Genomic DNA, 11,654 nt, shown 5'->3' with positions numbered 1-11,654 from the left:
TTACAACCAAAGTTTTCATCTGACGTAAAATGAATAGAAATCATACATTTACCAACAAGACAGTGTACATCACTGTCACAACAGCGTTTGTTTTCATTCAAAGGCTTTATGGCTTTAATATCTGGGGGGCCGGTCTTTAGTCCAAATGCATCCATAGACTCGAGACACAATGCATTTTTGGGACTTTCAGGTGTATGGACCAATGTTTTATTTTCTGATCAAACCAGAAATCTTTAATGAGCAGCTAGATTTGTCTGGCATTAACTGGCTGAGTTAATGCCAGTTACTGCGACATCGAAGCAGCTGGAATCTACAGCTGTGCATGTTCATGGAGCTTGCATTTTCACCTGCGGGACATCACTACCTGACAAGTTTAACTGTCTTCAGAACATTGCAGAGGCCTTATTGACGGTATTTGGCTCTACATATCCGTGTGAGCAGATTTTCTCTCACATGAGTGTCCTCAGGTAGCCGTCTGAATGCTGGACACTCGGAGACCTGTGTCTCTGAGTGGGAGACCAGAGATCACATTAACATGTGTGTCTCTGTATTAACAAACAAACCATATTGGCCCAGTTATATAATGAGTAACTGTTCATATAGAGCTTTATTAAATTTATTGCTAATGCAATCATATGGCACACTGACTTCTGAGGAAATTTTAAATGGCACTCGCCATCAGAAAGGTTGCCTACCCCTGGTTTACAGCATCCTGCCATCCGATTGCATTTGTCCATAACCATCGGGAACCCTCACGTTAACTTTTATCGAGTGGAAAAAAGTTAGCATTCATCCTCCAGCTTCACTGTGTTTATGCTATGCTAACATAACTCACGTAGCACATCATTATATACCAGCTAGTCCAACTTCAGTAACCCTACAAAACTCAGTGCTGTTTAGTTTTTTGGCTTCATTTATGTTGGAAGTGATAGCAGAGCTGTACGTTTTAATTTTTTCATGCTATATTATATTTAGATGCTAACTTCTAACTCAGTTAAATGTCATAAATTCTGTTTTCATGGATGCCTGGATGTTAAACTTAATTGTTACACCTGGTAAAGCAGCAACGCTGATCGTTTTATTAAAGATGAAAGAATTTAGACAGTTTTTAACTCTCAGTGATGCCGCAGTGATCGTTTGACTTTGGGACCTGCAACATAGTTTGGGCCCAGATACGGCTAATGACGTCATAGGTTATAAACAGTGCACTAAATGAATACCCTCTGTTCCACATCAAAACCGTTATATATAATCTCAAATGAATAAGGAGCCTTCATCTGTCAGTCTGTCTATTTTTGAGAAATGTTCTTGTAATCCACCTCTAGTTGGTGACTCTTTGGCCCAAGCTGGAGGTTGTTAGGATGACCAGTGTGTATGGGGTGGTGGTGGTATTGGGGGCGTCCGCGTACACTGAGCCACATTTCTTTCTTGTGATTTCTTTAAGCAGCCTCCAGGAATAGCTCACTCTTAAAGCCAAATTTTCAAACAGCTATTTGAAAAGATCTAAAATACTCTTCACTTCACTCCAGTGACCTAAAGCTCAGACTGGGTCTCGCTACAAAAAATGTTTTCAGTTAATTTAATCTTTGTCTCTGTTTTCCTGATCTTAGTCACGGATGAGCGGCTGTTGAGAAAGTCTGAAACCCACAGTCTGCATATTCTGCACAGTCACATTTTGAGCAATCGCATACAGACATCCTTCTAGCTGTCTTCATTTCAAAACGAACTTTATAATTTACGATAATCTGTAAATAGAAGCTGCAAAACACTGGACTGAAAGAACACTCGGCTAGTCTACACAATGAGCAGATTTACTAGTAAAACTCTTGAAAATGTGTCTCTTGTTTGGCTGATTTATTTGAATAATTGAAATGTTAGTGAATACAAAGAAACCCAGGATATATGAACTGTCTACAATGTAACAGTAGGTACTATGAGTGATGATCTAATCAATGATTTGATTAGAATCTGCATGACCATTTAGGTTAACATGCTCATGATGAGACTCACAGACTTAAAGGACACTTGACTTAATGCATCTGGAATCCTCTTGAGCAGTTGGTGTCCTCAGTTTCCAGATGTTGACTGACTGCTGTTAAAGAAGAGGGAATGCTACACATAGGTAAACATGACTGAGCCGTGTTACTGGCAACAAATTCAAAGTACGCTCCTATTTTTCCTAAAACGGTTCATTGTCTCAGTTGAAACACTTGATATGTGCTCTCTTGTGAATAAAATATGGGATTATTACATTTGGAAATCTGTGCATTCTGATGTATTTTGATTTTAAACAACATCTCAACTTTGTTTTTTACAATCGGGGTCATACAAAGGTTGACACAGATGTAGACTAGATACACTTTCACACAAAGTGTGTCCTCATCTTTACTTCCACTGAAAGTGGCTTTTAAGTTGTCCTGCTTTTGCAGGATGCTACAAACAGTGCTTGCACAATGTTAATGGCACATCATCAGATAAACAACAGTTTCCCCATGAATATTTCTTTTGCTTGATTCTTGTTTTATTGCTTTTTATACGCTATTAGATTTATCTGTTTTTTTATTTGTTTGCATGCACTAAACTAGTCTGGTTACATCTTCGTTTGACAGGTGTTATGTGGTAAATATGGTAAAAATATGAAACACAACAATGCTGAGCATCATATAACCATACACACTCTGCATGAGGACTATAACGACTAGCAGGGTGTCATCTGAAGGGACTATATTCTTACATATGTGCAGGATACACTGTGGCTTAAATTCTTTATCATGATGGGTAAAATGAAGCTGTAACATTCAAAGAAGTATCGCTATTTCCACTGACCCAAAGCATCCGGGTGTTTGAAATAATATCTCTAGATCACTTACCAAGAACTCTGTATTCATGCACGAACAATGTCAGCTCCTAGAAAACCACAAAGCTTTACATGTTGTTTGTTTCCTATGACTGTTCTGGCAGGGTTCTATCTCAGAGGTAAGTGCTGAGGTAAGTGGTAATTTCAGAGATAAAGTGACCTACATAAACATCTGCACGATAGCACCGGCTCTGCAAAAGCCCACAGAACGGACCATTTTTAAAGTCAGGTATCACATTAATCTATGAAGACTTTCTTTCTCATATGATTTGAAACAGATTTGAGTTTAAGGGGATTACCCACATATTTAAGGGTGCTTTGAATCTCACAAGATCTCTCTTTAATCTACAACAGCTAATTGTGGAAATTATGGAGGTGAATAATGACAGACTCAACAGTGGTTTAAAAGTATTTAATTAAATTAAGGTCTATTAGTTCATGATGAGGAATGGCGGCTGCTTTTGTTTCCATGAAAGGACTGGAGCTGCTGTGAAGTCATAAGTGTTGTTGGGCCCATTTCAAGTATGTAGGGTGGCTACATCCAATAAACACAAGTTGACAAGAGTAATACCTAAATTTTGCGACTACTACCAAAAGAAGTCATGATTGTTTCTTCTAGCATTAATACTTGACACAAAAGAAGTCTGTGTTCCAGTTTACAGTGCGGCGACTGCTTTAAACACGCTTTTATGTTTAGTGTTTTTTTTTTCCAAATGTGAGCGTTAACCCACAGATAAGTCAGCTGTGTCAGCGCTTCCTCTTTTTTAGTGGGTTATTTGTTTCCCCAATCATTGCTAACCCAGTGTAAGCCACATACTTAGCATCAAGCCTAGCAACTAGCTAGTGAACGTCCATCTGTTCTTGTCCATCCATCTATTTTCTTCCCCTTATCAAATTCAGGGTTACAGGTGGGTGGCTAACACAGAGAGGCAGACAACTGCTCACGCTAATATTCACACCTAAAGCCAATTTAGAATCATCGTTAGCTTAGCATGCATGTTAGCACTCGGAGAACATGCAAACTGCACACAGAAAAATCCCAGCAAGCACATGGACCTTCTCGTGCTGAGGCAGCAGTGCTAATCACTGTGTTGCCCTATGACCATCACAGAAAATTTAGCATGCAAGATAAACTAAAACTGATACGCTGATAGCGCTCAAACACAGGCTAAAAAGTCAGAATATCTAACTTGTGTGGCTAATAAAGCTTAATTTTCTCCATAGCAGCATCTATCCGTAGCTATTCATATATTTAGCTGCATATCTAGCTTGGAAGGACTTGATCTTATCCTAGCTGAAAATGGGTAATAAACAGAATACTCGCCACTCAGGTCATGTTTACACCCACGGCCAATTTAGAACTAACAAGTAAACCTTTACGCATGTCTTTGGGTCACTGTAGGAAGCCAGAGCACCTGGAGGGAACGCACACAGGCGCAGGAAGAACATAGCAATCAGCAATTACACAGCTGTCGCAACCATGGCAACCGGGAAACAAGGCTCGTCTTTTTTGTCTTTTTCAAAGAGCTACAAGTTAGCTGGAAATGCTGAGGCGAGACAGCAAAAGAGGTCTGTGTAAATGAGCGATTTCAGTCAGTCTTGTAAAATTCTGAGTAAATGAGGTAAATCTGGGATGATGCACTCAACATGCTAAGCGTCTCCACTTCCCGCCCACATCGGATTGTTTTATTGCATTTTGCAGATCAATACAATTATGATCCACAAAGAAACCACAGTTCAGAATCCACAAAGTGCACTCGGGTTCATCACCAGTTGTTTTCAAGTGCACGCTCACAGATGCAAACAGATAACTTTAATCTGTCGGGCAAGTGTTTTTGAGTCTGCCACCGCCTATGTGCACTTTGATGTACTGATTAATGCTCTAGATGCGACTCGAGATTCCTCAATGCGCCATTAAGTTTTGCGATGGCGGAGGAAAGCATTTGTTGCCAACATTTAGAGTCAAATCTCATTGAAGTCACACAAAGAACAGCTACATGTGGTAAACACTTTGTAAGTTTTTCAGTTTCTGGCGCTCGTATTTCGTGGAATGTAAAATGGAATGACTCAGAAAAACACACAAATGTCCTCTCAACATCTTTCAACGTCTCAAAAGCCCTGCCCCCACCTACCCATCATTACTCCCTGCGTTTGGCGCTAATGCACTTTCAAGCTAATACATAACTGATTGTCTTATCATGTTAATGACACAGACGCCTTTGTTTTTCTTTGCTGGTGCTGAACCACTAAATGGGTTACAGATGAATTATCTTGCCCTTCCATCCCAAAGGCCGTTCAACTGTGAAAATGAGTTTGCCCATTTCCACTGCAGCATCCGCACTCCATTAACTTAGCGTAAACCACGCTCATTGGCAATATACAAAGGAAATGCAGCACAACAGCTGTTGATGATGTTGTTGTGTTTTCCTTCTTTTGGGGTAAACAACTATCTCTGCATCTCCTTTCTTTTGACCTAATCATCATCATCACCTGTGTCAACCCGAGTTCCAACTTGTAGTCGACATGTTCAGACGAAACAGCTGCGCTAAACTCACCAGTTTAGTCGACAGCTACATCCTAAACAACACGTTCATTACAAAGCGACTAGACATAAGCACCGATGTCACCTAAAGCAAAGACTTTAAGTGTTTCTATTTCTCAACGCTTTTCATACAATGCCCGGTGAAATTAGACACTATGTACACAATATGTTGTTAGAAGTTGCTGTGTCAACAAGGTGTGAGACTCGAACAGGTCAGGCAGGCTGATATAACCATCTAAGGGGGAAATATGAGAAAATAAATAAAGAAGTGATGGTGTTTGCATTGCACCAGGAAAGTGTGAAGTGCGTGGAAAATATGGGTTTAGGGTGTGTGTTCAGCAGAAGCAGATACTGGCCTATCAGGATAAACCAGTAACTGGCAGGAAAAAAATATCAGTAACAAATTTTGGCAAATGACAGCACAATATTGCCTACAGCAAAGAAGTACCACCTTTACAGTGGTTTCCCCCCACCCGCATCTGTGCATGAGCTAAAGTGTTTGTGATGTCACTGAGTTTGATGTGACTGTGCTGCGTGGTTAAAGGGAAAGACCAGCCCCACTTCGACTTGCTTTCAAAGTGAGCCTCTGAAGACGCAGCATCATTCTATTACTGTGACAACATCTGGTAGATGAAGCAGGCAGTCGGTCTGAGGCAGCATTGTGATTGCGGACGTCAAGCGGGAGTGAAGATCGACATACCAGCCGCGGTTTATGAAAACAAGAATTCACCGGTAAGGAGAACATGCCTTAGCTGGAGTTGAATTTGCTGGAATGTGGGTTTTATTTATACTTTTACTAACAGCTGTGGGCGACAGAGAAAGTGCTCAGCAGCGTGTAAGCTTATTGTTAGAAGTTACCACTCATTGTCTGAGCGGTGCAAATATTGCATTTGTTAATTTAAAGAGTGCTTTGTGAACGTCTTTCAATTAAAAGTGAAAGAGCAACAGAAAGTCTGTTTACTGAAACTGAATCAATGAGTTTTTAGCTTCACAGTAGTGAACGTGCATTAGAGTTACGCTCAGGTGCACGGTGCGTTACATAACAAATATGCACGCTCCTTAATAATTTATCACCTGACGTGTACATTGCTAAATGAAACAATTTGCCCTCTAGTGAAGTGGAGTCTGACAGAATGTGATCCATCTGTCAATAATGAGTCTGTGACAAGTGCTCACTATGAACAGTGTCTCAACATTTCACAAGACCTGCATCTAAAAGAGACCTTAGCTTATGAAACCAAAAACAGAAGCTTTACCATGTGACAGGATGGAGGTCAAAAGTGCTTATCTGTTTTCGGTGTTTCTTCCAGATTTGCACGACAGGCTCACAGACTATCTGAGAAACAATCTACCACATTAGGGTTACAGCACTTTACACAGCTCTGCGTTTTTGTTTTCTCATATGCATATTTTCTGGGGGCTTGAACCACTTTCATTTACACATTCTTATGCACGCTCATAATGCGCTTTCCCTCTGTCTCAGCAGCTACACAAATGGAGAATGTGACAGACGGCTTGCAGGACAACTCCAGCCGGTGCGAGTCCATCGATGACTTCCGTAACCAGGTGTACTCAACAGCCTACTCCCTCATCACAGTTCTAGGCCTGGTTGGGAATGGCTTTGCCCTGGTGGTGCTTATCAGAACGTATCGCCAGAGCTCGCCCTTTCACGTCTACATGCTGAACCTGGCTGTATCTGATCTGCTGTGCGTTATGACGCTGCCGCTGCGAGTTCTCTACTATGTCAGAAAGGGAGACTGGCATGAGGGGGACTTTCTCTGTCGTATCAGCTCTTACGCCCTCTATGTAAACCTGTACTGTAGTATTTACTTCATGGCAGCTATGTCTTTCACACGTTTCTTGGCTATTGTTTTCCCTGTGCAGAACCTGCGGCTGGTGACAGAGAACCGTGCACGCCTTGTTTGCGGTGCTATCTGGGTAGTGATCTGTCTTTTATCCTCACCCTTCTTGATATCTGGCCAGAAGTTTGATCCGGTAACGAATAAAACCAAATGCTTCGAGCCACCTCCACCTGGGAAAAGCTTGAAGAAACTAATGGCGCTGAACTATGTGTCGCTGATGGTGGGCTTTGTCCTGCCCTTTCTGGTCATCATACTTTGCTACGCTGGCATAGTCCGAACCCTGCTTTCCCGCACCCACGCTGCCCGCCGTCAGCGGGGCACAGGCACCAGAGCCATCCGGATGATTGTCATCGTCCTGCTGACCTTTCTGGTCAGCTTCATGCCTTACCACGTGCAGCGCACCGTGCACCTGAACTTTCTGTCTCGGGGGGACACTACCCACTGCGAGAACGTTTCCATGCAGAAGTCTGTGGTGGTGACGCTGTGCCTGGCTGCTGCCAACTCCTGTTTCGATCCGCTGCTTTACTTCTTCTCTGGGGAGGGTTTCCGCAGCCGGCTGTCCTCGCTGCGCCAATCCATGAAGGCAAGCACTATGCAACGCACAGACAGGCGAAAGCCCATCATGGCTTCAGAGTCAGGCGAAAACCAACAGCTGAAGACCGGTTAAATGGCACCACGAAGACAAGTTGTCAACGAGAACATTTTATCAGGCTTAGAGTGACTAGTGCTCTCATGCGGACAGAAGACAGAAGTTTAAAAATGTTGACAGTTTTAAGTATTTAAACAGAATGTCTCCAGAGGATGATCCTCACGTAAGTTGATATTTATTATGTCAAAGTATTTGTTAAATATTTAAGTGATGTTATATATTTCCAGTATAATGTAGCCTGTTGTGTTCTAAAGGTTGTGGTGTAAATGCAAATATATATGTTGTGTCACTGCATGAATGTATTTATATGATGGTGTAGTAGGCTATGATTTTTTATTTGAAGGTTCAAGAAGGTCAAGGTTCGAACTTTGTAACTTGCATATGAAGGGTTAACCTCTGCCTCATGGTGAATACTGTAGAAAGAGCAGTATGGTAAAGACTGTGGTTATTTACTTTCCTTTGTAATTATTCTACTCTATGCTGTCGCTTTTATTTTTCACACGACTTTGTGGAAACATTACTTTGATTTCTGGTTTTTCAGTACGAGTTATCATCATTTCCTGTCTTAGTTTATGTGTTTTGGTTTACTCTGAGATTTCTACACATTTTGGACATTTATTTTCTTTTTTTAAAATGTATAAATAGTAATAAATATTTCACATTTTTACAGTGTAATCTGGAGGAAGGTTTGCGGATTTAGAGGGTACCTCTAAAGCAATAGTTGACATTTTGGGAGATGAAGAGCGTACTCATGTGAAACTGCAGCCAATGACTGGAAAAGGGAGTAAATAGCTTGCATGGCGCTCTCCACAGGTAACACATCCACCTACAGGTGTCTGTAAGGCTCACTACTCAGTGCACATATTTAATCCCTCTAATGTTTACAGCTTTAGCTTTATGCTGAATTAAACGTCACTTTCACATAGCAACATGAGAATGGTGCCAGTCTATTTACTACCTGACGATAGCAAAAATAAGCAACATTTATTACCCAAAATGTCCAACTATTCGTTTAAGCACATGAAAATATGTTGCTGTATTCAAGCAATTTTTCAAGCCATGTATAATAACTGCATTAATAAAAGATTCTGTATGTGTTTATTCAAACTGATCGTTTGTCATAAAAGTCTATTAAATTCCCAGAGCCCTTACGAGCAGCTACACCCTCCGGCCACTGGGGGTCAACACCAGTACAAATATTGTTGGTTCTTGTGTACAGCTCATTGTCTCCCTTGCCATAGTATCTTTTTAGAAAAACAATGAGCCACTGTTTGCATTTCTAGAAACTGTGGAGATCTTTCACAAATTGAATTTGTGAGAAACATATAAGTCATATGACCATTTGTATGGTATGTGAGCATACAACCCCATCTCCCAAAATAGTTGGCACGCTGGACGATCATCTGATTTGTCAACTCTTTTATCGACACTCTGTGCCCAATGTTTGTTTTTTTCTGTTTTTTTGTTTTGTTGATTTTTTGTGGCTTGTTTGTTTGCTTTGTTGTTGTTGGGATGTTTTTTGTGTGGTTTTGTGTGTGTTTTGCTGGGTTTTTTGTTTTTTTTGGAGTGATTTTGAGGGTAAGTAAAGGCTAAGAGCATATTTCATCCTTCCATAAACCCACAACAGCCATACATGAATTATGCTTGGGGGGTAATTTAGAAATACAAAAACAGTGAGAGAAGACCAGACTGCTGAGGCTGACCCTGCTGATTAGAACATAGAAGGCCACTGTATTACCGCTTCATACACAGATAATATCAAGCACATGATCGGCTCCCCCTCCATTGGCACAAAAAGCTGTTTGTCTCAGTCTGGAAAACAGGAGCTATCTATCCCATAACAGTATTAGTGTACCTCACAGCAAGGATGCTAGCTATACAGGAAGCAGAGAAAGTCCCTGCTTGATTCTTACTCGCTTCTAAAGAGGGTATAGATAATGGTGCACTATTCATTGCAGGAAGTCACTCACATAGCGTTATTCAATTCATACTGTAGATTCATTGCTGTTTAATTGATTTAGCCTTCATTTATGTATCATACTTATTTCTAGCTCTGTATTGTTTTTCTGGGACAATCATTTCATTCATTGAACTCCGCTTAAGGCTATTTGAGGCCCACCTTACTAAAGACACTCTTGTCTGTGATTGGCCAGCATCTGGAAGAACGGTGAGGGGCAGAAATCGGGGCTTGTAAAAGTTGTTTTATTGTCAGAAAGGTTCGAAACCTGTAAACCTACTAAGTAATATGATTTTCTAATAATATTTTAATTATAATTAATAATTTTCCAGGTTGGACACACTTAAAAAAAGATCTTGACAGATTTCATCTGTTGAATGTAACAGAATATTCCTGTTATTCTTAAGTACATGAAACAGCAATAAAATTAAGACTTTTATTTAAAAAATGAACAAAGATTAATAATAATAAAGACCTAAAATAGAATTAAAATGTCAAATGTAAAATATAATTAAAAACTATACTTTTAAATAAACATAAAATTTGCTTTATTTTTTTTAAAGATAAAATTAAATAATATTAAAATACAATTACAAATTTAACATAATATCAGAAAATGCTATTTTTTAAATAGAAAAAACTTAAAGTATAGTTTGCCATAAATACATATCTAACTTTTTTTAAACTAATTTTACAGATGTTATTCAACCAAGATAATAAAATTCTGGAAAAGTATCAATAATAGAAAAGTCATGGATCGTTTTCAAGAGATTTGTTTTTAATAAATACACAAATTTGATGACTTTGAGGAATCATCCATGTTTGATCATTAAAAATATACTAAATATAAAAGATGACTTTAGAGATAACTCATTAAACTTCTATGATTAAAATATTAGTAATAGTAATAGTAATAGTAATAGTAAATTTAAATCAGGAGCATTCGGCAACAATCACATTTTGTATTTAAACTTTGAACAGAAACAGTGCGTAGAGGGACTCTTTAGTTTAATTTATATATACTAAATCACAGCAAAAGTTGCCTCAGCATGCTTTATATTGTAAGGTAAAGATCCTACAATAACACACAGATATATCAACGGAAGTTAAATTTCAGAGGATGCAGGAAATGAACTGACCTGACATGTTGAGGCAGTTAAAGAGTCGTGGACATTTACAGAGCGACACTGTGGAATTTTTAACTTTTTGCAGAAAATTTGAACACTTAGTCAGCAACAAGTGAAACATTTGTGGGAGAAATTGGGCCATTTATAACTTGAACCAGGTGAAGAATAACAAACAGACCTTACAAGTCTGTAAGCCACCAACCAGTGTTAATGTTTACTATTGGATAAGTACCATGGATGCAGCAGCTAATGTTGAGGGAGGAAAAAGGGCTGTTCACAGCCAGCAATGAGCACGATGCATCTGCAAACTCAAGCTCAAACTCACGTAGCATTGCTACTATAACACTACCTTTACTCCAGCTTGGCAGTAAATATCTATGAGCAATCACACTGACTATTGTTTACATATACTTAAAGTGTCAGCTACCATTAAACTAATGAAACCAATGCTTTTCTTTCACGATGTTTATATAAAGTTTATATAAAGGCAGCATATGGTGGCGTAGCATATGGTCAGGATTTAGCACTATGCAGTTAGTGGGATTCGGCTAATTGATGATGGGTGATTTGCCCATAGGTGGGTGTCTGTTTCGATAATGAATTTTAAGAACTGCTCTTTGACATCACTTTGGAGGAATCTTGTCCCATTCTTCTTTGCAG

At 39.6% G+C, this 11,654-nt stretch overlaps 1 protein-coding gene across 2 annotated transcripts; it reads left to right on the top strand.

Moving 5' to 3' along the window:
• The first annotated feature begins 5,990 nt into the window (after positions 1 to 5,990).
• Positions 5,991 to 9,011, top strand: cysltr1 (cysteinyl leukotriene receptor 1). 2 transcript variants are annotated; one of them, XM_031751425.2, is made up of 2 exons: positions 5,991 to 6,131; positions 6,886 to 9,011. In XM_031751425.2, the coding sequence occupies exon 2, from the start codon at positions 6,894 to 6,896 to the stop codon at positions 7,926 to 7,928; it is 1,035 nt and encodes a 344-aa protein (XP_031607285.1). In that variant the 5' UTR covers positions 5,991 to 6,131; positions 6,886 to 6,893; the 3' UTR covers positions 7,929 to 9,011. The 2 variants fall into 2 exon arrangements, with proteins under 2 accessions (XP_031607285.1, XP_031607284.1); XM_031751424.2 differs by having other exon boundaries at positions 6,883 to 9,011.
• Positions 9,012 to 11,654: the final 2,643 nt, after the last annotated feature.

The sequence above is a fragment of the Oreochromis aureus genome, linkage group 2 (assembly GCF_013358895.1).
Source record: "Oreochromis aureus strain Israel breed Guangdong linkage group 2, ZZ_aureus, whole genome shotgun sequence".
NCBI classification, from domain to species: domain Eukaryota; kingdom Metazoa; phylum Chordata; class Actinopteri; order Cichliformes; family Cichlidae; genus Oreochromis; species Oreochromis aureus.
The sequence above is the reverse complement of the archived record's forward strand: the minus strand, read 5'-3'. Positions and strand labels throughout refer to the sequence as shown.